The 27915-nt window shown below is 41.5% G+C and overlaps 1 protein-coding gene across 4 annotated transcripts in view; it reads right to left on the bottom strand.

Annotated features, from left to right (window-relative positions):
* The window catches only part of ETV1 (ETS variant transcription factor 1), an 87439-nt gene extending 68450 nt beyond the window's left edge, over positions 1 to 18989 (bottom strand). The window contains exons 1-4 of one of the 4 annotated variants that reach the window (XM_056857691.1): positions 18896 to 18989; positions 18045 to 18132; positions 16095 to 16142; positions 5693 to 5746 (exon numbers count right to left, since the gene is read on the bottom strand). In XM_056857691.1, coding sequence (XP_056713669.1) covers positions 5693 to 5746; positions 16095 to 16142; positions 18045 to 18132; positions 18896 to 18940 — 235 coding nt within the window. In that variant the 5' untranslated portion in view covers positions 18941 to 18989. Of the gene's footprint in view, positions 1 to 5692; positions 5747 to 15548; positions 16017 to 16094; positions 16143 to 18044; positions 18133 to 18895 lie in introns of those variants that run through there. The other 3 variants (XM_056857689.1, XM_056857688.1, XM_056857690.1) reach the window with 3 other exon arrangements.
* Between the last annotated feature and the right edge of the window lie 8926 nt (positions 18990 to 27915).

Below are 27915 nucleotides of genomic sequence, written 5' to 3'. Positions count from 1 at the left end.
TATGAGGGCGATTTACCCGAGCAAAGCCTTTGCCTCACAAGGTCATCTCTTTTTTTTTTTAAATAAACTTTCCAAAAGGATTAGACATCAATACTGTCTATATACATTGGCAGGGACCAGCCATTTGTTTTATAGTCATATTGTGCCAGTTGTGTATCAGATCAATACCGAAGCTAAATATATCAAGGTCTCTGTACCCTTCAGAGTTAGGAGTTCCATTTTAAAAAAACAAAAGAAACAAAACCTACACTGTCTGCAGAAGAACAAGAACTACTTATTAAAACCAAAATAAAGCTTTCAAATTGCTACTACAACCACAGATTAAAGGCATTATTGACTAAGAGAAGCTTCATGGCAAAAGCTCTCCCTTGTTATGTCCATGAGGAACAGGCTGCATCAAATTTAAGTAGTGCCCCCCCCCCACCACAATCTTCTAGAGGTAAGAATACTCCTGCTAAATACAGGATAATGCTTGGGGCTAGGCACAAAATTAAGCTATGGAAGAAGTCCGAATAAGAGGACACAATCAAATGTACTACTACATTTTTGCTCATCTGAAATGAGAGGAAAGTCAAAAAGGAACTTTTATATGACACAGTGGTACTCAGGCCTAACTGAGTTGACTTATGGCATACTGCTAACAACTCAATCTAGATGAACATTGCCAGATTGGACCCACACAGGATAAAATGTAGGAAGCAAGTAACGTGATATTTTGACCGTCTTGGCTTCAGCTTTCAACACAAGACTTTCAGAACAAGATAAATGGTCCTGTACTGTTAGGCATTTTAAAACATCCCTTTCTATCAGATACTTGATAGTTGGTTCAGTAGCTTGATCGAAGTGGTGGGGTTTTTTTGTTTTTAATCAACAAACTGAAAAGACACAGTAATCGCTGCAGCATCATTTCCTTCCAGCTGCTGTTTCAACATAGTGAGCCGTAGGAAGAGAATGCAACACGGCTTCTCCCTCCAAACAGAACCGAGCGGCAGAAAGGAAACTCATGCCAACATTACTCTGGTCCTCTGCAGATGGTAGCAATGAGATCACAGCAGTACAACTGCAGTCATGCATGAGCGCCACCTGCATCTTCCAAACATGGCTCCAACTCACAGCCACAACAGAGGAGATGCCCTGAGATGACTGCAAAGCCAACGAGCAACAGCTCCAGCAGAACATGCCCGCAGAGAAGAACATGTTACAATTTGAGCAGCGCCTCTGATTACTTCGGCAGACACAAAATGATAAAATTGTTTAAAAGGAGTATTTTATAAATTCTGTAGCCCTGTTTCTGAAGCCCAGTATCTCAGTTTAGCGCTGAATGTACAAAGATCTTTCCCATAGGCTAAAATCCTGTTGATCAGCATTGAGGCAGGGAATGGGGAGCAAGAGGAACTAAATCCACCCCACCCACAAACTACTGACTGGTTGGATTCTGATCTTCTCAAAAGGGGTTCTTGTTCACAGCCTCACCCACTGGATCAGAAATGGAAACTTAACACACAGGATACTTTTGTGCATGGAATTCCTCATTCATCTAGGGATAATGTTATTTTACCTTGTGCAGTTTAAATTGTTAGCCGCCTTGAAGGTGGGTAAGGGCATAAAGGCAGGATATACATTTTGTAAACAAATAAATAAATGCACTGATGCCTGCTACTAAGTATGAACAACACTACACTGTTAATATCTGAGGGCAAATGATGAGATGAATCCAACCATCCTCCAAGAACCCTTTCTCCAGCTTGAGGAACCTTCCTTCAACTTTTGAGGAAAGAGACACTTCAGCTGGAGAAAGGAAAGCTCAAATTTGAGCCAAAAGGAAAGCTGGGTATAAGTATTTTAATAAATAAATAAAATATGCTCAATTGAGTGATAGGATACACCCCATTTAACCCAGAACCCCACACAGTTTTTAAAACTTTTTTCCTCAGTTTGCAGTTTGTAATCATTCTTCAAGAATCATTGACTTGATTTGCAACAACAATAGCTGGCAAAACAAAGCACTAGTAAAACTTCAAACTTCTAGATAATTTTTTTGAATACCCATTTGGCATTCAGTGCTGATGCTGAATGTAGACTGTGAACTTACAGATCCCAAACCTAATAGGATATTAGCATATTAAACCATTTACATGTAGCAAGATTTCTGCTAACAAACACCCAAAAGCCCTGTTCACAAATTACAGTGAACATGCATGCAATCCATGTAAAGCACAGACTTGATTTTTCTTTGTACACGCACTGAGCAATTCTCCTGTTACATTCAATTCATGTACAGCTGAACTTGTGATTGAAACATTTATCCAGGCATTGGTAAAGTGAACACACATTGGCTCTTTATTACAAACAGGTACATTCACATACATGCAGGCTGTATGTGCATACTCTGCAACATGTGAACAGGGCTAGAGATGGCTTTCAAAGTTCCTGCATAACAATAGTGACATTGTAAAGAAAGCTCTTTGTTCAGAAAGTTAAAATACTTTATTGTCTAAATTCCATTTCAAGCTAATAAATCAAATTTCACTCCATGCATAAAAAGTGGCACAGTTTTACAAGGAGCTCGAGGCTATTATTTAACCACACTGCTTAATATGGTACAACACGTTTCTATCCCAAGTATCAGTTTAATACCGTTTTGTAACACCTTAATGTTAAGATTAACAGGCTCCTGATTTTAAAGGTTACAGTGTTCAATCAATAACTTGTTTAAGAAAATTGGGGGGGGGGGGAAACGTTTTCCAGTGAGCTGAAATAAGGAAATGTTGTGAAAGAAGTCATTTTTGAGAATGAGATTTAACTAACTGGGACAAAAACATCCCCTGACAAGATACCGCACAACAAACAGAATTATAGCTGACTTGAGTTACAACACTAGGCTTTTTAAGCTTGCTCGAGAAAAGTATAGGCCGTTTACCCAGAACGCTGCCCATTTTTGAAGAGGAAGACTAATTTTTCAATTGATAAAGTAGATCTTACGAAGCACAAACAGGACCTTAGTAAAATATCACGCTACCCTATCCTGAAAGTGACATTTGACGTTCATTTCAGGATGTGACCATGCGTGAATTCAATGGGAGTGAGGAAGTTTTACAAAACCCCATTAATCACGACAACTGAGGGAAGAAAGTCACCACTATTGACTCTTCCACCACAAAAAGGCAGCTTTATTCTCGAAATAAAGGTGGTGATAGGATCAACCTGTGGTTCTTCAGAGAGAAATTGGGGACAGGCAGGAATTGTGGCTGTAGCCTTTTCTGGCAGAATTATGTGTATGTATGACCACATATTGCTTTTCAATAGTACAATACAGAGTGCCGTTTGATGCGTCCCTTTCCAGTTCACATTAAGTTCAACATCAAGTTTTCCCATTCTGAGGGTTGCGCTGCCAATACCTAAAGTTCTTTATAGAGCAGCCCCTGCTTCCTCTCTACCCCACCAGAGAGAACATGAATCATCAGGTACAGTTTTGCTTTTTCTATCTCAGCACATTTGGAAGGAGATCTAATTTTAGCAGCTTTATACCTCTGATTTAAAGAGGCACATAGCTATAAACGTCAAGAACTTCTGCTCTAAAATATGCATTCTCAAACCCTTGCTTGTTGAACATCCTGAGGTTGGGGGAGGGGGGAGAGGTCTTCTCAGAATCCAAACTCACATCTATTCAATAGTAGTGGTTAAGAGCGGTGGTTTGGAGCAGTGGACTCTAATCTGGAGAACCGGGTTTGATTCCCCCACTCCTCCACATGAGCAGCGGACGCTAATCTGGTGAACTGGGTTGGCTCCCCCAATTCTCCACATGAAGCCAGCTGGGTGACCTTGGGCTAGTCACCACTCTCCCAGCCTCAACTACCTCACAGGGTGTCTGTTGTGAGGAGGGGAAGGTGATTGTAAGCCAGTTTGATTCTCCCTTAAGGTCATAGAGAAAGTCGGCAAATAAAAACCAACTCTTCTTCTTAGGGGTAACTCCCAGGAAAGAATTCTCAGGATGGCACGGTAACATGGGCATGCACTGTGGACCCAGGCAAAGTATACTTGATATATGCACCATCAATACAAACTCTCCATCAGGGCGGACTCATGTCTTCCTCCCTGAGACTGTGTATACTTCTTAAAGGAATAGCTGGTAGTTCAGAAAGGCACACCTGTTTACCCTAGGGGAAAATGATTTTCACTAATCCCTCCTTCCTACAACAACCCCTTGTGCTGTTAACTCAGACTGTTCTCAAAATGTCCCACCAACCCCCTTTGAAATGACTTGGGCAGAGGGGATGCAAGGGAGCCTCTGCAGAAGACAGAAGGGGAGAAGATCTGTTCCACTCAACAGTTCACTAGAACCAAGCCTTAAACCTCAAGGCTTCACTCGATCCAGGATTCACTAGGATATATAAAGGTTGGCTAGATTCAGCACCTCAGAAGCAAGTCTGGGCACCTCAAGGAAATGAAATCCCAGAATGAACAGGCAAACAGTGTAGTGTAGGAAACCTAGATGCCACAGAAATAAGATTAAGGAACACAGGCACAGTAAAAGAGCTCTACGTGTTTACAAACCTGAGAGCAGCCTTTTCCAGCTTCCTTCTTTGGGGAATCAGAATGTACCAATTTATTTCCAGAACAGAAACCTCGAGGAGCAATTCTTGAGTTAGATACCATTCACACAGTCAGTTTATTCACGCGTCCCTTAAGAGTTTTCATTTGACAGCCTGGTCCTTTCCATCACACTAGCAGTCAATGGCAGGAACAGTCACAGATGAGACGATCGTGTGACTGGCGTATTAACCACTCATGTAAACTTGCCCTTCAACCAACAGCCACAGGAGCTTCACTTAAAATTAACCAATCAAGCCGCTGTTTGGGAATAAGTTGTGCAGAAACGTTACCAGGAGACACAAGTACATGTTAAAAGGGAGGTGTATCCAGGGCCTGACTGCATTTAGGGTTTCAGCAGCACAGCTAACATATGACATTCCTTAACATGCTCCCAGTAAAAAATTATTGGCCAGACTAGACATTTATGGCTGTTAAAATACCCTATCTAGAATCACAAGCTGGCCTTATCCCCTCAAAGCCTCTTGTGCAGCATTCCTGTACTGCAGAGAGATGTTGCCCAGCACTGAAGGTGGCAACTGACACCCAGACAAAGGGGCAAGGCTGGCTAATACTGCTGAGGCAAGAAGAAAAGGTATCCCTTTACTCTGGCATTTATCAAAGCAGCAGAGAGTTGGCATAATTTGAAGGTGGGAGTCTTTCTTTTTTAGCCATCTAGCCATCCTCATGGCAGGACCTGCACAAAAGAAGAGACGCAAGACAACCTGCTCCAGTTAAAGAGCAAGAGTCCACAGTAGCACCTTAAAGACTAACAAAATTTCAGGCAGGGTATGAGTTGTCATGAGCCATAGCTCACTTCTTCAGATACAGCTGTGACTCACGAAAACTCATACCCTGCCAGAAATGTTGTTAGTCTTTAAGGTGCTACTGGACTCTTGCTCTTTTCTACAGCTATTGACAGACTAACATGGGCTACCCATCAGGCTTCAGTTAAACTACATTTTCCAGCCACAGTTCAATGTTGATTTTCTTTGTGTGAGTACCAGCCTCAAATTTCACACGACTGTTGGCTATGCAAAAGTAGACACAAAACCACCACCCAAAAAGTTAAGAGTCAAATGGTAAGTCATTCTATACTTACGACTTTCAGCCTGGTAGTCTGGCACAAACTGCTCATCGTTGTCAGGTACCTGAGCTGAAGATAGAGTGGGGGGACAGGGAGGAGACAGAAAGGAAAGAATTAACATACACACGCCGCTAATGCATGAAATGATCCTAACCATTAGGACTGGTTGAAAACAAAAACAAACAAAAAAATCAGGGGTAAGATTAGTATTCATTAAAATTCAAATTAAGCATGAAAAGCAACATGAAATATATTTGAAAATACTTGCTGGGTGGAAGTGATTAGGAGAATTACCTGTACACTTTAATTCCCATGTTGAGCACACATCAGAACACTATGTACTTACTTCAATAAATAAGGTAACAGTGGTATCAAGCCATCCCTACATTAAATTAGGAGACAGGCAGCAGTTACACACATGAGATTTCTGCTTACCTCTAAGTCAACGTTTAGAGAGAAGGATGCATCTATGTAGCAATCAGTGGTTATTTATTAAATTTTCATCCTGCACAGTCCTTAAGGGCCTGCGGGTGCTGCATATGGACCAATCCCTCTGACCCTCATAACAACTCTGAGGCAGATAATTTGGAGAATGATTGTTCCAGTTACCCTGGGAGCTTCTTTGGCGGAGTGGGGAATTGAACCCAGAACTCCCCAGTTGCACTCACAACACTGGCCCACAAGTAACACTTGGCATAGCAACCAAAAAACCAACATACAAAGTGTGCACCAGCCCTCAAGAAGCTTTTGAAAACGCTACCTATGAACAGTTGCAGTTCTTATCGAGACAAGTAAGGCTTTGGTAGAAGCATGAGGAAGACAGAGTATTCATTAAGGAGAGTATTAATTAAGTAGGCTGGAAAAGAAAAATGTATTTCTTTTTCAACTGCATGAAATTCTTGCACCACTCTGCACCAATTTTAACTGCATTCTTCAAGTTAACTCCAGACTCCTCATTCAAGAGTAGCACACTTTATTTTATTTTACCACAGATGGAAACTTATAACTATTTTAGTAGAATGTTGCCATCTTCTGAACTTCTAGATCAGAGCTGAAACAAACCAAAATTGTGCTAGGATCACCACGGATTCTCTGCATCTGCCAACAGTTCTCCAAAAATAGACCAAATGAAGGTGGTTGCAAAATCTTGTACAGCAAAATCTCGTGTCTTTATCCAACTTCCAAACCATTTGCATACAATTAAGGGCTTCTCTATATATATTTACTTAGAATTAAGTTCCACCAAGATCAATTACAGTTTTATTGCCTTGTAAGTAAGACTACGTTGGCAATCACACAGTTCAATCTGATGCAAAGTTACTCTAGCCTAAACCCACTGATTTTAATCCACTTAGACTGGAGTAACTCTGCACAGGACTGCCTGTTTCACTAGTTTGCTCAGAGCGCTCTTCCAGGGAGCTTACTGGCCAATCAAATATACAAATGAACTTGGTTCATGAAGATAACAATTGTAGGCTCTCTTAATAAAATGAACATTAACAAATTAATTCAGTCGTATAGTAGTTAGTGCTAATGCCAGACTTAAAAACTAGATAGAGCAATAGCCCATATCATTTTTCTTCAAGTAGTAAAAGCTGACATAGGCTTCCACTTTCTGGTTTATATGTACATTATATTTTATAGATTTAGGAACACACAAACAATACTGGAAAATTAGAATACTAATGAATAAACAGACTTTCCATCACTATGGGATGTGAGCTCTCTCTCTCTCTCTCACACACACACACACACACACACACAGTCAAAGGAAAGAAGAGTGTAATGGAATTAGTCTGCCCAGACCAAAAAAATATTGTTGACTGTACAATTGGGTGCTTAGGTGGGGACCCCAAGGAGTTCCTTCAGAGGAAACAAGAAGTTTAAACTAACCCAAGTTTTCCCTTAACAGCTTTTAGCTGACCCCTACCATATCACTGTTTCTGAAACTACCTCCCATATATAAAAACGGTTTACCACACACTCTGTACGAGGGGAGTGTTTCTTCTAAAGTCCTTCGAGCTCCTGAAGTATTTTTCACGATTGCCTAAACTCTGGCCTGACTTTCCAGGATTTACAAGTACCACTCCCACTTGCTTATGACTGTATTCAACATTCAGAATCAGACCAAATTAAACTATCTGAGATGGAGGCAACATCAGCCCTAGATAAGTAATCCTAAAATAAATATAGGTTAGCCATACGTGTTAGAGAGCACAAGTCACGTCCCCCTCAAGCAAAAACATTTCACGGTGTACGGGCAAGGTTCAGATAGTTTTGGTAGAAGAGACCATGACACATTATGAGGAAACAATGCATTTGCTGTCCAACAGCGGACAGACTGCGTCCCACAATGCATAATCATCAAGCTTTCTATTATTCTGTTACTCCAAACCAAGGATTATACGCAGCTACGATTCTACAAGGTGTCTATTTTAACCGAGCTTTAAATTTAAACTGTTACTCCAAACCAAGGATTATACGCAGCTACGATTCTACAAGGTGTCTATTTTAACCGAGCTTTAAATTGGTGGATACCTAAGACTTACCATTCTTTCTCCCAATAAAAGGAACCGCAATGTCTTTATAGTTTTAAAACACATTACATCTGCATCCTGCATTTTCTTCTGTGTGCTCAGAACAACATTTTCACTCGCAAGAGAGTTCTACGCTGAGAAACAGAAACTTGGCGGAAGGGAAGGGAGATCTCAAAGTCTTTCAGTGGCTACTAGCCATGGTGACTGAAGGGAACCTTCAGGTTTAGAAGCAGTAAACCTTTGAATACCAGTGCCAGGAGGCAACATCAGGGAAGGCCTCGGCCTCTATGCCCTGTTGTTGGACCTCCAGAGGAACTGGTTGGCCACTGTGTGAGACAGGATGTTTGGCTAGATGGACCACTGGTCTGATCCAGCAGGGCTCTTCTTAAGTTCTTGTGAATCCAGGTTCCCAACACCAACCCTTAACATCTAGTCATTATTCTAGCTTACAAACCCAAGCAAAAAACCGAAAGAATTTAACATCAACATTCCACAAGTGGTTTCATTCAGCGACTGAACAGGGGACAGCAATCTGATTGTCATGCTAAGCAATAAAGTAAAAGGGAGGGGGAAACGGATGTATCTATAAACAGTCGGACTATTACGGTAGAATGTTTGCAATAGTTCCTTAAAATATGTAGATGGTTCCATACAAAGTTTCAGCACATTTATCAACACTCACAAGATCATTTACAATAAAGGTAGGCATAATTAACGCTGTACACATCTCCAAGATGCAGGGATGAGAATGTTAGCACTAATTGTAACATAGTTCATTTTAAACCTTTTAAAAATCTTTGTAGACTGCCCTAAATAAATGGACTGACTTCTGAAGCGTGTGCACCCCTGAATTATTACAGAGAATTAGGAGTTGCCGAATTGAGCCCGTTTTATTATTTACATGTCGAGCGTGTACCAAATTTGTATAAAGTTTAACTTTCAATACACCAGTTGAGTACATTTCAGTTGTCTTACAAAATTGAAACAAAAATTTGGCTTTCCTTTTTGCCACAGGATTTAAAAACAAACACACAGAGAAGAAATCTGTTTTTCGGACTTCTTTCCAGTCACTAGCTTTAATGTATCCACAAATTCACTTTCAAAGTCAGGATGATACCAGAAGGGGTGTCCAGCTACCCAAGACAGTTTTCCGCAAGAAATACTCACACAATGGGAAAAGTCACTGCGCATCATTTTATAAGAACAGTTAAGATTAAAAGTTACTAATTTACTCAAAATAATTTATTATGTAGAGTAGTTTTTGAACCCTGTGGGGAATGAGGTTTAAACCTAGCAGGCATTTAAGCTTTTTAAAGTAAAAGCAAATGTCATGAGATACGAGTTTTGATATTTTATACGTCCCTGGGGATAAAAACTTTCTCCTTTGGACGTGTATTAATACTCTCAAAACTCAAATGTAAGAATTTAAACACGAGCACTACAGACAACATACAAAGAATTAATATGTTGCTTACATTTAAAAAAAAAGAAAGATACAGAATCAAAACTCACTTAGGAAAAGGAAGCAGAGACTCTTCCAGCCACCCCCTCCCACCAGATCAATTTTCCCTACCCAAAAAAAGCAGCTGCACTGATTTGAAGACAACGCATGACAGACTTCTACGACTCCAAAGAACTTTTGCACCACCAGCATTGAAGGACCAGCTAGCAAACAGTTAAGGAGAACTAATCTGGATGCCTGAAAAGAAAGAAATATGACTTCGGAGGGCTGTAACTACAGGCATATTTATGTATCATTCATTTCCTCTTTTCTTGTCAACGCCAACGCTGCAATTCTATGAAGCTGTCATAAAAGGTACAGTGGTTTTGAATACGATGGCAGCAGGGGGAAAAGGGGGCATGTCAACAAGAACATTTGCTGAACATGATTTTATATATAATGCACATGATGATTTCCTTACAGAATAAGATTATTTGTCCATAGAATGCAATTAGGATGGGAGGAAAACTATATATACTCCCAAAGCCTCTTGTGTTTCAATATTGGCAATAGCGGGAATGACTCTAACAGGTTCACTGTGCATTAACAGAGCAAGCGGTCCCCCAAGTTTTGGACTCTGACTTGAATGAGTCACGTCCGATCTTTCCATAAGCCTGACCACCAAATGTTCCTCTGCCTTCATTTCTCCCCCTCCCCAATTTATCTCGTCGCAGGTGCAGATTATTATCATTATTAAAAATTATTATTAAAAAAAGATGTGATCTGCATCTGGATATTAAAAAAAGATGTGATCTGCATCTTTTCTTCAAACCAATTAAAATGGGCCAGCTCCTGTGCCAGTTTACTCAAAAGTAACCACCACTGAATTCAGTGGGACCAATCCTTAAGTGAATTTGCATAAGCTTGTATTTTCGGTTTTGGCCTTTTAACTACTTATGTAATATTCTGTTAATATTAAACAAAAAAGAAAAACCTATTTGAGTGTAGCAAGCCAGCCAGAAGCAGGCTGGAGAATAAAGCCATAAATTGCAGATTAGTTTAGTTTCTTCACTGGCAAATAAAGCCCCAAAAGGGGGGGGGACTGGGCACCAGCCCATGCAAAAGAAGTTGATATTTAATTAAAACCAGCTATATCCACTGTAACAATGACCTGCAGCCAAAAAGGCAGAAGATGTATGAGTCATTCTTTCTGCCAGTGAATGAGACAGCTGATCTCCTAAGCAATTCTTCAAGACATGCCGTCAGAACTGCAGCCTTGCCTCCATTCACAAAAACAGAATCCAGCAAGAAACATGTGGCACCAAGCACAACCTTTTCATGTCACACCCTGATAGAACAAGAACTGAGTAAACTTGAACTTTTTACACAAACACATCCATTTCCATGCTTTGTCTCAGACACGGCACAGGCCTCATTAAGGAACAAAACTTAATAAATGGAAAGTCAAGCAGATCACCAACGCTGGAACAAATTGCTGCAAGAAGGGGGGAAGTTATAGACTCCACAGGGCGGGGAAGATCAGATGAAAGCTATTTTTAGCCCCAGTTCTTAATTTTTCCCTAATATTTCCAATAATATTTCTTCTGGTTTTGATAGCCCGTTAGAAACAGATACCAGTGATTTCAGATTATCTAAGAATTAGGTATTTCTTTCATGGAGCCACACACACGGATAAATATCTTGGGGGAAATAAACAGATGATCTGGGAAGTACTACTTTGATTTATTCAGAAAACAAGAAGCTATTCAACAGCTAAGTTGTCACAAATCAATTAAGCGCTGCTTCCTTCTATGTGCCTGATGAATATTCGGGAAGGGGGGAAACTATCATAACAGAAGATCACGGGGGGGGGGGGAGAGCACTCTATCTGTTGAAATGCACCATTTCCAAAATGACTGCAAGTTTTCTGGATGGCTTAGGAACATGCTCTTGTGCATGAATGCTGAACAAGTCCAAATGCTATAAACTGTCATAACGTTTTAAAAAATCTCTGATGGTAGTGAGCAGTACAGATCAAATATACTAATCATAGTCTAACAATGTCATAAAGTCACTACATTCTCAACGAACACCCTTCCCCCACACACTATTTTATGTGCTCTCTAAACATTAAAAAGAAACATTTCTCATAAACCCCAACACTTCTTGCCTTGGGCACCATTTGTGACTTGTGGATTATTTCCCCCCAAATTTTCCGAAGTCACAACCTCCCAAAAAAAACCTTCCAAATACATGCTAGGTCCATCACCGTCAACATCCCTCTACTAGATTTCAAATACTTCTTGGGTTTTGCTGGACTAAGGCTGTTCCAAAATTCCATTAACCCATCATCAGTTTATTTCCTGTAAAGCAGAAGTTCCCAAACTTTGAGTCAGGAACACTTTTCAGGAGAGAAATTCATCATGGAGAACTAATTTTCACCTTGCACGGATATACTAAACCAAATGACAGTAGTATTTTTTTCCCCAATCTCTTCATGGAGCACTAGGAGATGTTTCGCAGAGCACCAAGTGCTCCACGGAGCACAGTTTGGGAACCTCTGCTGTAAAGGATTGAATGTCTTCATGTCAGATTGCACCAACAAGATACTGGGGCAGGGGTGGCATTTCCATAGTTCTAGGGACTGTAGGTGGGACAAACCAGTTTCATGCATCCCGATTGCTTGTCCCTTCACATTTTGCTTCCCAACTGAAGTAAGAAATTGGCCACTATTGGTGGGGAGGGCATACCTATTAGTAATGACTCATTTCTAAGAGAGGCAAAAGTCGCTGCTTCCAGAATACTCATAATATACAAACTTTGCCAGGTGACAGAAGAACTGATACATACTTCTTGCTGATGCTCATTCACCAAATTTGGCCATTATTCAGTGGCACCAATATATTTAAAGAAATCAATTCCTTATTATCAGGATATCCTGTGCCATCTTGAACAGGAATGAAGGGAGGAATGAAACCATCCCTTCATCTGTCCCTTTGATTAATAACAGATTAGTCTCCATTAAAATTCTAGATGACATTTTGTCAAATCAATAATAATGCTAACGGGATTTTCATCACCTCTTAGAATATTTACCTTGTAGTTATTCTATTCAATAAGGATTTTAGCATACTTTCATTTTACTTTTATTCCTCTTTCAACCATAAAGTGTTTCCACCCGACACAGCAGGCTTTCAGCACCAGTTATTTTCTTCTTTTTGTTGCAGAACAAGCAGCAGGAGCTTCCATAATGCAAAATACATTATATTCATAGTTGAGACAATTATTTCAAGTCAATGGTTAACTTATGTTTGCCAAGAACAACTTAATGCAATATCTATAGATTCAACAGAGGAGATTTTTGTATGCAGGGTCAAATAGAGGAACTGTAGTATTCTTTGAACAAAAATGAACCACAGCTTTACCCCCAACATACTGAAACATATCACTTGAAGGTGGATTTAGAGGAAATGTATGGGCCACATGAAGGAAGAACTGACACCCGAATGTGATTTTTGGAAGCAATATTAATGCTTTACTAAACACTTAACTTCCAAACCAGACTCATTTTCATTCTGATACTTATCGCCTTTTCATTTTAAGCCACAGCAAGGCAACTAAAGACTACAGATTTCTTCTGGGCAGGGAGAATTATCTCTGTTCCTTACATGCAAGAGAAGGAAACAACAAAGTTTTGCCAAACTGTCTACAATTCTAGTGCTACAGGATGCAACATATTTTTGAATGTGACATTCAGAGTTTGGCACAGTGTACATCAGACAAACAGAAACAAAGTAAAATGGCCTGTTTTCTATTCACCACTTTGAATTATTTTCCACCTCCAATACATATGTAAATCCCATTGTTTCCAAGGACACTTTTGCGCATCGGCTGAAAAGAGAATAGACTGTTTATGATTACTCATTTTAAGCAACATTCTCCAAGGAAGAATAGGGATACTGATAAATATGCAGCTGAAGCATCTCAACTATTAAGGACAATTCTTTCTCTTTTCCACCCCTCTCTATTCTTCAGAGCCCCAGTTAAGCATGTTGCAGCACAATAAGCAAATGTTTCTGACCTGGTTACTACCCAAGTGGTAGCTCAGAACTCATACAGCAATGGCAACTGGGGGGTTCTATTAAATGGGGGGGTTAAAATATCATGGTCACTTTTCCTGGCTACCAAGAATCACGAAATTTAAAAAAACATAATAAACGGCAAGACTGCTAGTTTGGCAGCCATGTAACTTTCTAGAGATCCAGGAGGATCTAAATGAACAAACTGAACAGTAGGAAAACAGTACTAATTTCAAGTTCGGTTCCATAACTGAACGTCAGCCCTGCAAGAACTGCAGAGGATTTAAAACAACCCCCCCACATGTGTTCTGTAAACTTTCTGTTTTCCCCTTTGTTTAAGGTACAAACAATTATTGCCAAGTTGTTGCTTTAAAAACTTTCTGTTTTCCCCAAAACTCACCTTCCCCCGACATTTCTAGCATAAGTGTACATCAACTTCACCTTTAGAAGCATAAGTCACTTCTAAAGCATGGTTACAACAATATTTAATGTTTCTGTATAAATCTCTCATTAAAGAAACATTGTCGAAACACTGGACTTTAACTTTCCTGCTCGATAGATTTTTCACCACTGTGTGAATTGTACACACATGCATGCACACCCACACTCACAAAACTGCTTTCTGACATTTCTAGATTATGACATCATATACAGGTGAAAAAATATTTGGTTTGGGTTATGTGAAGAAGTTTTTAAAAGCACTATGGTTTTAAAGCAGGAATAGTGGGTCCAATAATGATTCGCCCATTAAATACCCCCAACATACAAGTAACTCTCAAGTTACCTCAATAGAGCCAAACAATTTATATTGGTTTCAAATTGAAAACCAGGCATCACAGAAGAACTAAGTCTTCCTCTCCCAATCCACCCGCCTCCCACAATATTTAGAGTTGTGACAATCTTCTGTCTTATTAAGAAGAATAAAAAGTTGAACAGCTTTACAAAGTCCTTATTGGAGTTACCTTAACATAGTGAGTCACTGTGGCGTTTTAAGGGGGATTTCACTGCAACCGAACTCATTATAAAGGTTCTTCCAATTTAAAGTTTCCCACCTCTATGCATGCAGAGTATCTTATCTCCTTACTAATGCCAGATAGCAAAGGCACGGCTGAGAATAAGGGATTAGGAAAAGCTTACGCTATAGGCTCAGTACTTGGCAAACTATATGAAGAGATATCAAAATAGCTAGTCAGCCTGGATACCATTACAACATTTCCTCTTTTCTATGTGAATCCATCACATGCAGGTCTCCCTACTGCTTCCCCTTTCTGAAAGAAAGGGCAAGTCCAGTCAACAAACAATAATACACATTCAGTTAGATAAAAATAAAAACTCTCATCAATGCACATAACTCAGAATACATGCATAGATCTGGTAATATCTGAATGCAGTTTAATTCAGCCTGCTGTTCTAGAGAAAGTGATAGAGATATTACAGAACACAGGATCTATACTGAGTCATCACCATACTGGAAATAAACAAGCTTTTAAATAGCCAAGTGCGTCACAGACAAGAGCATAAACATTTAAGTTAAAATATATACCTCAGCTAGGAGCAACTTCCCTTGCCTTTTCAAAACTTCACAATCTCTCCTTTTGTTCAACCCTCCTCTCCACTGCTCAAGTGAATTCACATTTACAACTAGAGATTTTTTTCCCCTTTAAAACTGTCAATAATAGAGTAACTATATCTGATTTCAAGCGAACGCTAGAAAACAAGAGAGGAGGGGGAAAATCCACTCTCTTTTTAAAAGCTTCCCAAAATTAAAAAAGAAAAGAATAAACCTCATTGCTCTTTAAGCATTCAATACACACCTAATGTTCTGTGTTGTGAGCAAGGTGGGAAGAAGACACTTGCACTTAAATCTTGAAGCATCCCGTCCTGATGAACCCAGAGAAACTATATTCTGCCATCAGAAAAGTACTTCCATCAGAGTACCAAACAATCGCACGCCCTGCTCTAAAGGAAAGAGAGCAAGTCCAGTTCTGGCTGTATGCAGTCTCTTGAGGAACAATAATATAAACCTGATCAATTGCAATTAAAATCTGAACAGAGGGCTTGGAAACTTGAAGTCTTGGTGCATTAGTTCTTGCCAAAAGCAGATGTGATTGTGAGCTAGAAGCAATTTCTCCTGGTAATTTGTGATGACACTGGGTAGAGCAGCCCCACAGTCCCCAAAGACAGACTCATCAGAGGCTCTAATGTATGCATGACACATGAGGTGGCTCTTTTAGAGCTCAATTAATTGGGCTGAACATTAAGACAGCAAGTTCAGGACTTTTTCTTCCCTCCCCCCCTCCTCCCCTTCCAGAGTTGTTTTTCCCTTCTTTTTTTTTTAACAAGGCTCTCCCCCCCCTTACCTTCTGCAAGCCACGTCTCCTGTAATTGGCTCAGATCTTGAAAGAGTTCTAAGAAGAGAGGAAGAGGATGGATAAGAGACCAATGCCTTGCTCGTTTTATAGACTGAAAGCTAATTTTTCTCCCCTCCCTGAAGATCACATTTATAAATACTGTTTTGTCTGACCTCATACACAGAGAGGAAACTGGAAATACCCTGGTCACAGATCACAATTCATTATCATTATTACCATAACCTTTATTATTATTCAGATCCCACAAGAAACATATGCAACAGAATTCTTTCCTTTTGCTCTCATCCCCAACAATATTCATGATTTCCCCCTTTCAGTAACTTGCAGGTATGGAACAGAATGCCAGTTTAGCCACCCAAACACCAATTCAGTCAGCTTTTAATTCACATAATCTTGTTTCTCCCTAAAAAAAACAACCCACAACTTCAGGCCAGCTTTAGCAGCCCTTGCACAAACCGCTACACTGCTGACTTCAACAGTTTTGCCCCAGTAATGACTCATTCATATGATAATATACAGCACTACCCCAAAAAATTGGCAAAATAAAATCCATTTCTTATTTTTAGGCATGGCCATGCCATCTCCTAACTCTACACGTATATTTATTGTACACGGGTCACAGCACTGGTCAGAGCACTCGAGTTCACACTCGGAGGGAGAGAGAAAGAGGAGAGAGAAAAAGATCCAAGAATGAACAGAATTGGACACCAGTGTTACGTATTTTTGAAGTCTACATAACACTAGATTAAGCACATGAATTGCAGAACTTCATCCTGTCAATTAGTGAAGCTGTCTTTGAATATTAGGATCACCCACAAGTAGTACGTGATTCAGTAGTGGACAGGAGAAAGGTTTTTGATGAAGTATTCACACATTCTTAACTGCTTTCCAGAGTTGTTATAAATAATTGGTCTGTAGTTTGATGCTTGAGAAGTTCCTCAGCTAAAACGAAGGGGTTTTTTTTGGGTAGCTGACTCTATATGAGGGAGAGTGGACATTGTTTCGGTTTCTGAAACTAGCTTTACAGCACCCAGGTTTACGCAGGGCCAGAGCGCTTTGCACATTTCTTTCAAGTGGAAAAAAAGAGGTTGTGTGGTGTACATTTCCCCCACCTTACCCCAAAAGCAGGCATCATGGATCAATTCTGCAAAGCATGGCTGCTGCAGAACAGCCCTTCAGCGCAATGGGGCTTGCACAGAAGATACGCACGAGCCAAAATGAAGCTACGCAGCAACAGAGCTGCTTTGAACAGACAGAAGTTAACTTGTATCATAGTTTCCCCCCCCCCGCCCCATACATCGACAGGAGGCTTAAGGTGTGACTGGCAGATGCCAAATGCAGTCGTCCATCTCCTTGGCGTTGACAAAACCGAGAAGAGCTCTGGCTAAAATCGAGAGAGTAGAGATACTGAAGGGCAATACACAAAGGCCTTTGACAAGGCTACTGTGATGGTGATGGGATCCGCGCGCCAGTCTGGCAAGGGGTCTACGTCAGAGGTCAGCATCAAGTGATGTTGGAGGCAGCGCCAGGGCAATTCTGTTTGGCCCAGGTCAGGCCTAGAGGCAACAAAGCCTTTCCACAAGCCATCATGCCAAACCTTGCCCAATCCCCATTTCAGATTTGTGATATTATTTACATCCCTTCTGAGCAGGGATACGTTTCCCCAGAGGGAGTGAGTCACGGCAGGTACAACGACAGAGCGGCGAAATTGTTTTTGTCAGCCTGTGTCACATTGTTAAATGTGATTTTTCTTGTCTCACTCCTATAAATAAATTTGTTTGTTTGAGACAAATATTCCAGGAAGGCACAAACAAACAAAAAAGCCCACACAAAACACTCCCATTCTCCCTCAAAGATGAAAAAGCATTTCATGGAGTAACTTGGTATTAAGAGGGGAGCAAAGTTATCTCTCTTCCCCCCCCCCCCAACAACCCTCACCTTCTGAGTCATGAGCCAAATCCCTGTTAATGAATTTTCTTTTCCTGACGTTTGCTGGTCGCTCATTACAGTTTCTCCCACAGGGATTCTACAAATAGAAAAGATTGGTTACTTTAAAAAGAGGAAAACTGGAGGCAAGGTGACAGCCCCATACAATCAGCATTTTAAAAGCATTACAAGCCCAAAGAGAGAAAGCTTTCTCTATTGACCCAGCTACTCATTTCAACCTGTTAGTTTACTGACAGCATTAACCTTCCTCCAGTCTTTCTGACTCAGCCCACCTACCCAAATACACATCTGAACACACACCTATACTTTCCTGAGCAACACAGCCTTAAAAATAAGAGCTATTTTTGGCAATTTCCAGTGGTAACACCTACACAAGAGAATTTTTTTTTAAAAAAACAGACCCTTCATTTCAGCTCTTTGGGAGAACAAGGAAAGGATGCCAATAGGCTGCTTTGTTTTCGAGCCTTATTTGTCAAAGAGTTTTGAAAAGTCTTAAACAACAGACAGGATTAAACAAATTTATGTCCATTTCACTCTTCCCGCCAGGGCAGACAATCCCAACCAAAAACTTGGAAAGGAGCAGCTGGTTTTCTTCTACCAACACTTAAAAAAGAAGAAGAAGAAGAAGTGGATTTTGCTTTCATCCAGCTAGGAATTGTCAGGGTGGGGAGCATTTATTAAAATAAAACTCCACGGTGCCAGCAAAGCATAGGAACCCTAACGCAACAACAAAGCAGATATCCGCACCCCCCAACAAAAAATACACCTCTACTCTTCACCCCCCCCCCCCACGCACACTGAGATTCAAGTTTAAAACAATAACTTTAGATCTGATCACTCACACTGGTGACCATGTAAGGCACTTGCTGGTCATAAAATCCATCCATCCTGCAGACCTTAGCGGAGTATTTTTTATTATTACTGTTTTCTGGACATTGGACCGAGAGAGTTCCTCCAGATGTAGCCTCCGAGCAGCCTAAAAAACCGGGAACACAAGATGGCTTTTAGATTGAGAGAGAGAGAGAGAAAAAACCATGAATGAACCGCTCGAATTTGCATAGCTAATGATCCTCCAAGAGTCCCATTCATAAAAAAGAAAGGGGGAGGGGGAAAAAACCACCCCCCCCTCCTCCTTCCGCTGCCTTCCCCTGGGTTACAAGCAAGAGGCGGAAAAAGGCAGCGCCAAGGGGGAAAGGACTTTTCCCAGCGAGGAAGCTCAGCGAGAGGCCACGGCTCTTTGCGGACAGGCCCCTTCTGTCCCCGGAGCGACCCGGGGGAGCGCGGCGCCGCTCATTCGCCAACGCGTGCAGGACTCGCCATGGCGCACAACACGACTCGCGTTGCACCGAACGGGAGCAGAGGCGCGCAGCAGCTGCCTGCCTGCCTTTCTTTTTATTTCTTTTATATATATTTTTTTTGCAAAGCCCCACCACGTCAATCAGCCGGAGGGGGGGGAGGGGGGGGGAAAAGTTGCTGCAAAGACCCACCTGAAGGCAACCGCGAGACGATCTGGCTGCGCCCCCCCAAAAAAGTCCCTCCGACTGCAATGCAAACATTAATTACTCCCACCCACCGACCGACCGACCCCCAGCGCTTCCCCCGTGGAAGCGAGACGCGCCACTGACAGGGCTTGATTCCGAGGCTTTTTCCTCGGCTTCTCCTCCGGGGGCCTCCAAGCCAAGCGGGTGGATCTCCGCATCCCATTGGCTCGCCGGCTCTTTCAGCGGATCGGATTTCTGCCTGTCAATCAGGGACGCCTCTCGCCCCCCTCGGGGAAAAAGGGAAAAGCCGGATCCTCGCGGATTTTTTTTGCAGGGGATTCGACGAGTCGTGGCTCCCTGAACTGAGCGCACAAAAACGACTCCTCGATATAACACACACACACACACGCATTAAAAGACTTTGCATCTCAGTGCAACGAACCCTTCGATATTATCGTGCAGCCTAGATCAAATTCGTTTTGCTGGCCAGTCCCATTAAAGGCTTCCAGCTTGGAGATCTGTGCCCCTTGTGCCAGCAAATCCATAAGATTCTTGTTGTTTTGATCACCCGCTAATCTTAGCAGAATTCTGCCAGGTTTTTGCTAATTTGGCCAAATTCTTGCCACCAACTTCAGGGTTTAACACAGGTAACTTGCTTCACTGTGCCGTGGATTGCAGCCTCACTTTATGAAACGTTGTCAATATTAGTACATAAAAACGGTACCAAATTAATATGGCACCTGGAGTTCAATCCATACAAGAGCATCTATTTATTTACTTCCTTTACACCTAGGCTTTCTCCCCGCTGGGATCTCCTCTCCTCCAGTCTGTTCTCAAAACAACCCTGTGAGGTAGGTTAGGCGGAGAGTGTGTGACTGGCCCATGATTACCCAGTGAGTTTCAGTGGGAATGAGGGGAGTCAAATATGGGGGTCTCCCAGATCCTGCCAGATACTTTCACCACTGTACTACATGGGCTGTTAATATTCAATGTGTCAGGGGTTAAAAGGGATGCAGGCACTGAGAGCCTTGTTGGTTCTCAGAATGTGTCACATTCCAAATTTGTGTTTAAATAGCAAGAGGAGCACATTTCTAATGTAAAGACGCAACCGGGGATTCTAAACAAATGGGACCAAGAAAGTAGTATCGAGTGAAATTTGGCATATTGAACATTGTAAATACAGCTGCACAAAACCAATCAAAGAAGCCACATCCGGTTAAACAATCTTTGCTATCATTAGGTATTTGCACACAATAAATATGCTTTACATCTCTGAATTCTTTAGGATTTTTTTAAAGTTCTTTTTGCCGATGTGAGGATTAGAATGCTTGTTCAACAACTCATGAATTGTTGAAACTAATTGGTTCTTGTAGGTTATCCGGGCTGTGTAACCGTGGTCTTGGAATTTTCTTTCCTGACGTTTCGCCAGCAACTGTGGCAGGCATCTTCAGAGTAGTAACACTGAAGGACAGTGTCTCTCAGTGTCAAGGGTGTAGGAAGAGTAATATATAGTCAGAAAGGGGTTGGGTTTGAGCTGAGTATTGTCCTGCAAAAGTATTGTCCTGTAAGTATCAAGATAATGTGCTAATGAGGGTATGGTATGTTAATATGGAACCATTGTATCCTGAAGTGATCTGTTAATGTGTGTAATCCAAAACTAATCTGTATGGCTATTGTTGAATGTTGTCTTTGTCTGGAGGTTTTTCAGGGCAGGAAGCCAAGCCTTATTCATTCTTAAACTCTCCTCTTTTCTGTTAAAGTTGTGCTGATGTTTGTGAATTTCAATGGCTTCTCTGTGCAATCTGACAAAATAGTTGGTAGAATTGTCCAGTCTTTCAGTGTCTTGGAATAAGACCCTGTGTCCTGTTTGTGTCAGTCCATGTTCAGCCACTGCTGATTTCTCAGGTTGGCCAAGTCTGCAGTATCTTTCATGTTCTTTTATCCTTGTTTGTATGCTGCGTTTTGTGGTCCCGATGTAAACTTCTCCACAGCTGCAAGGTATACGATATACTCCTGCAGAGGTGAGGGGGTCTCTTTTGTCTTTTGCTGATCGTAGCATTTGTTGTATTTTCTTGGTGGGTTTAAACACTGTTTGTAGGTTATGTTTTTTCAAAAGTTTCTCCATCCTATCAGTGACTCCTTTAATAAATGGCAAGAATACCTTTCCTATGGGAGACTGTTTTTCTTGAGTTTTCTGATTTTTGTTTGGTTCAATGGCCCTTCTGATTTCATTCTTGGAGTAGCCGTTTGCTAGCAGTGCGTGATTTAGATGGTTAGTTTCTTCCTTGAGAAACTGTGGTTCACAGATCCGTCTTGCACGGTCCATTAATGTTTTGATTATTCCTCTTTTCTGTCGGGGGTGGTGGTTGGAGTTTTTGTGTAAGTAGCGATCTGTGTGAGTTGGTTTCCGGTAGACCTTGTGACCTAACTGAAGGTTTGATTTACGGATGACAAGGGTATCAAGAAATGGGAGTTTACCCTCAATTTCCTTTTCCATGGTAAACTGAATGTTTGGATGGATATTATTAAGATGGTTTAGAAAGTCCATTAATTTTTCTTCACCATGGCTCCAAATGGTAAATGTATCATCTACGAACCTGAACCAGACTGTAGGTTTGTAAGGTGCTGATTCTAATGCTGTCTTTTCAAAATATTCCATGTAAAAGTTTGCTATTACTGGACTGAGTGGACTTCCCATAGCTACTCCATCAATCTGTTCATAAAATTCTTGATCCCATAGGAAATAACTTGTTGTCAAACAATGGTGAAATAAGGCTGTTATATCTTCTGGAAAAATCTGGTTAATCAATGAGATTGTGTCTTTAACTGGAACCTTGGTAAAGAGGGATGCAACATCAAAACTGATTAATATATCCTTTGGATTGAGTCTTAATGGACTGATTTTGTTGATGAAGTGAGTTGAATCTTTGATGTAAGAAGTGGTTTTTCCAATGTGGTCCTGTAGGAGGGTGGTCAAATATTTAGCTAATTCATATGTTGGGGAACCAATGGCACTCACGATGGGTCGGAGTGGAACGGAATCCTTATGAATTTTAGGTAGTCCATATAATCGTGGTGGTTGTGCTTCAGTCTTGCATAGTTTTCTGTGTGTGTCGGGATGAAGAGTGGAATTCTTGATCAGAATGCTAGTTTTCCTGGTAATTTTGCAAGTTGGATCTCGTTTTAGTTTTTTGTATGTGGCAGGGTCCAGAAGTTCCTCAATCTTCTTTTTGTATTCTTCTGTTTTCATGATCACTGTGGCATTGCCTTTGTCAGCTGGTAGAATAATGATTTCTGGATCTGCATTGAGGGTCTTGATGGCGTTTCTCTCCTTGCGTGTTATATTGCTAGCAGGGGGCTTTGCTTTTCGTAGAATTCTTGCTGTCTCTCCTCTTATTTCCTCAGCATCTTCTTCAGGTAGATTACGAATGGCAGATTCTACATTTGCAATGATGTCTTCCACTGGAATTTGGGTGGGAGTGACTGCAAAGTTTCCTCCCTTAGCTAAGATGGAAGTTTCTTCAGGTGAGAGTTGTCGGTCTGTCAGATTGAAGATAATCCGTTTGTTGTCAAGTTTTGGACTGTTCACCATTGTTTGACAACAAGTTATTTCCTATGGGATCAAGAATTTTATGAACAGATTGATGGAGTAGCTATGGGAAGTCCACTCAGTCCAGTAATAGCAAACTTTTACATGGAATATTTTGAAAAGACAGCATTAGAATCAGCACCTTACAAACCTACAGTCTGGTTCAGGTTCGTAGATGATACATTTACCATTTGGAGCCATGGTGAAGAAAAATTAATGGACTTTCTAAACCATCTTAATAATATCCATCCAAACATTCAGTTTACCATGGAAAAGGAAATTGAGGGTAAACTCCCATTTCTTGATACCCTTGTCATCCGTAAATCAAACCTTCAGTTAGGTCACAAGGTCTACCGGAAACCAACTCACACAGATCGCTACTTACACAAAAACTCCAACCACCACCCCCGACAGAAAAGAAGAATAATCAAAACATTAATGGACCGTGCAAGACGGATCTGTGAACCACAGTTTCTCAAGGAAGAAACTAACCATCTAAATCACGCACTGCTAGCAAACGGCTACTCCAAGAATGAAATCAGAAGGGCCATTGAACCAAACAAAAATCAGAAAACTCAAGAAAAACAGTCTCCCATAGGAAAGGTATTCTTGCCATTTATTAAAGGAGTCACTGATAGGATGGAGAAACTTTTGAAAAAACATAACCTACAAACAGTGTTTAAACCCACCAAGAAAATACAACAAATGCTACGATCAGCAAAAGACAAAAGAGACCCCCTCACCTCTGCAGGAGTATATCGTATACCTTGCAGCTGTGGAGAAGTTTACATCGGGACCACAAAACGCAGCATACAAACAAGGATAAAAGAACATGAAAGATACTGCAGACTTGGCCAACCTGAGAAATCAGCAGTGGCTGAACATGGACTGACACAAACAGGACACAGGGTCTTATTCCAAGACACTGAAAGACTGGACAATTCTACCAACTATTTTGTCAGATTGCACAGAGAAGCCATTGAAATTCACAAACATCAGCACAACTTTAACAGAAAAGAGGAGAGTTTAAGAATGAATAAGGCTTGGCTTCCTGCCCTGAAAAACCTCCAGACAAAGACAACATTCAACAATAGCCATACAGATTAGTTTTGGATTACACACATTAACAGATCACTTCAGGATACAATGGTTCCATATTAACATACCATACCCTCATTAGCACATTATCTTGATACTTACAGGACAATACTTTTGCAGGACAATACTCAGCTCAAACCCAACCCCTTTCTGACTATATATTACTCTTTCTACACCCTTGACACTGAGAGACACTGTCCTTCAGTGTTACTACTCTGAAGATGCCTGCCACAGTTGCTGGCGAAACGTCAGGAAAGAAAATTCCAAGACCACGGTTACACAGCCCGGATAACCTACAAGAACCAATGAACTCTGACCGTGAAAGCCTTCGACAATATGTTGAAACTAAATTTCAGTGGCCTGCAGCAAGAGGAGAAGTTAGAAAATCCCGTTCTGGAAGCCAGTATGTCCAAATCAGTTCATTCCTGCTGCAGTTTTCTTGAAAGAAGTATGATGAGTACTGCGTAGGGATTTGCGGCCTTTAAAACGATGCTCTAGGTAACTTTTTGGGTGTCATTCTCCCACATCTTCTTTATCATCATATCTACAATTGATCTGACATGCGTGCCTGCTTTTAACACGCTGACACCTGTAATTCATGTTCTAAGGCATTCTTTGGATGTTGGCTGGCCTACTAAAAGCATCTGCTGCATTCCTTCCCTCCTAGTATGAGAACTTTGCTCCCTGTTATGTGTGTCCTATGTTAAGCCTCCAGGTATCCTGGATGAAACAGGGAATAAAGTTGGCTAAGCAACCGTGCGTTTTTGGCCTATGCTATTGTACCCTGCTAAGGCCCCTGTCCTCCTCAGGCTCCATCCCCAAATCTCCAGGAGTTTCCCAACTGGAGCTGGCAACCCTACCCCCCATCCCCCACCAGGGGGGACCTGGCAACCCTAGATAAAGTGTATGCTTGATGGTGTAGTGGTTAAGAGTGGTGGTTTGGAGTAGTGGACTCTGATCTGGAGAACCGGGTTTGATTCCCCACTCCTCCACATGAGCAGCGGAGGCTAATCTGGTGAGCTGGATTTGTTTCCCCACTCCTACACATGAAGCCAGCTGGTTGACCTTGGGCTGGTCACACTCTCTCAGCCCCATCTACCTCACAGGGTGTCTGTTATGGAGAAGGGAAGGTGATTGTAAGCCGGGTTGATTCTGCCTTAAGTGGTAGAGAAGTCAGCATATAAAAACCAACTCTTCTTCTTCATATGTGCATTGAGTATGTCTTGTGTTACATTGAGTGCAGGTACAGCTGACCATGTGATTGAAACTCCACATTTATCCAGGTACTGGTCCCTGGTTTAATTTGTAAAGTGAATGCTTATTGGTTTTTTCTTACAAATGGGTATGCGTGTGCATGGAGGTTCTGTTAAAGGTAGAGTTGCCAGATCCCTCTTTGCCACTGGTGGGAGGTTTTCGGGGGCAGAGCCTGGGGAGGGCGGGGTTTGGGGAAGGAAGGGACTTCAATGCCATAGTGGCCGTTTTCTCCAGGTGAATGGATCTCTATCTGCTGGAGATCAGTTGTAATAGCTAGTAATCTCCAGCTAGTAACTGGAGGTTGGCAACCGTAGTTAAGGGCTAGACCCACATTTGCAGGCCTCTGGTGTCTAAGATGAAAAAGATGGGGAGCATGTGAGGTGGCCAGATAACAGTATTATGAAGCTTAAACTATAACTCCCAGACAGAGTAGATGGAGCCATCCGATTATATTGTAGAGGACTGTTTCCACATACATTGAATGCCTTGAGCAGTATGTTGCACTCTATGATACCCTGGATGAAAAGCAAGGGCTGACTTTGCTGAACTACATGGGTAGCAAGATGTACCACTACAAAGCAGAGAGAGAGAGAGAAGCCAGAAAAAGTGCAAACATGTATTGCAAACCAAGGAACAAAAATACAAATGATAATAGATGAACAAGAAACATTATAACATCATAATGGGGCCCAGATAATTATCAACTCTGGGTCTGTGTGTGCGCGCACATGGTTTGACATACCCGGAGAACTAATGCTCCAAATCCTTCACATTTTTTACCGAACCCCATGAAGATTGCAGAGAGATTTAGATTTTACAGGTGTAACCAACAGAGGGGGGAGGGGGAGGCAGCATGGTATAGCCTGATTTCATCAGATCTCGGAAGCTAAGTAGGGTCAGTACTTAGAACGGAGACCCCTTAGGAACACTCTGCAGAGGAAGGCAATGGCAAACCTCCTCTGCTTCTCACTTACCTTGAAAGCTCCTGGCTGGGGTCAACATACGTCAGCTGCAACTTGACTGCATTTTACACACACATACACAACCAGCATGGGGGAAAGCGTTATGGCATATAGAGCTTCACTAAAAAAAAAAAAAATCAGCAGAATGCTGCCATTTAGGGGATGCCTTATAAATGACTCTGAAGAACCAACTGATCTGTAGTCTCAGAAATTAAAGTATTCAAAAACACTTCCTGACATCAGAAGTTCAGCTGTGGAAATGTCAAGTGATGAACAGGAGTAAAAACCCTTCTTAAAAGTTACATTGTGCTCCAAGAAGACAATTTCACGTGGGCAGTTGTGTTAGTCTGTAGTAGTGGAATAAAATTTGAGTCCAATACCACCTTAAAAACCAACATTTTCCAGAGTATAAGCTTTTGTGAGCCTACACTCAATTCAGAAGTGTGCTCCAAATCAAAGGGCCGAAGCAGACTTGAAAGAAAAATGCAGTCACTGTGCCAAGGAAAGATATAACTGTATGGATTGCTGTCTCCAGTAGATGGTATTTTGGAAAAGGGGGATGTGTACAAACAGTGATCCAGTCTTCCGCCCAAAACAGAATAAAGAAATTATGAGTAAAAGACTGAAAAGGCACCATATGGTTCATGCAATAGAAACAGACCAAGTGAAGAGGGCATAGCTACATTAATTACTGTATGGAAAAAAGATGGTAATAAAGAACCCATATGGGTAATGCCTCTTGTAGGCGAGGAAATGCTCAAGATGGAGCTAGACACAGGCTCCGCTATATCTGTCATTCTCCACAGAGAGCTTACAAAATCCAGCAGCGTGCAAATTAATAAAAATTTTCCATAAATCCTCACCCAGTTGGGCAGCTATGCTGTGCTCATTGACCCAACTGCTTCAGAAAGGAAAGTGAAGGCAATTGACTGAGCAAAGTGCAAAGAAGACAAAGAAGGGTATAACTTTAGAACAAGTTTAGAACACGTTACAACCCAGAGTTGGAAATCTCATTAGGGCGTCATCGTATGGAATTGGAGCCGCTGCAGAACTGTGGCTTCTGTTCAGGCCAGTACACTATCCAAAATTAGGGTTGCCAGCCTCCAGGTACTAGCTGGAGATCTCCTGCTATTACAACTGATCTCCAGCCTAAAGAGATCAGTTCGCCGGGAGAAAATGGCCGCTTTGACAAGTGGACTCTATGGCATTGAAGTCCCTCCCCTCCCCAAACCCTGCCCTCCTCAGGCTCCGCCCCATAAACCTCCCACCGGTTGTGCTCCTCCCCCACACACACACTATAGTTCCATCTTTCACTTCTTGATTTGCACAGTCATAGTTTGCCGTAAAATCCAAACCAGGCAAACCGTAGGTTCTGCAAACCAGAGTTTTCCTCCTGTTTGTTTAGAAATTGGTAGTAATTTTCCCATTTTCTTGGAGTAGGGAGAGCTATAAAACAAGCTGGCCTCAAAACGTCGTAC

The sequence above is a fragment of the Euleptes europaea genome, chromosome 11 (genome assembly GCF_029931775.1).
Source record: "Euleptes europaea isolate rEulEur1 chromosome 11, rEulEur1.hap1, whole genome shotgun sequence".
In the NCBI taxonomy this organism is placed as follows: Eukaryota; Metazoa; Chordata; class Lepidosauria; order Squamata; family Sphaerodactylidae; genus Euleptes; species Euleptes europaea.
Note: the sequence above shows the minus strand (reverse complement) of the source record. Positions and strands in the feature narration are given on the sequence as shown.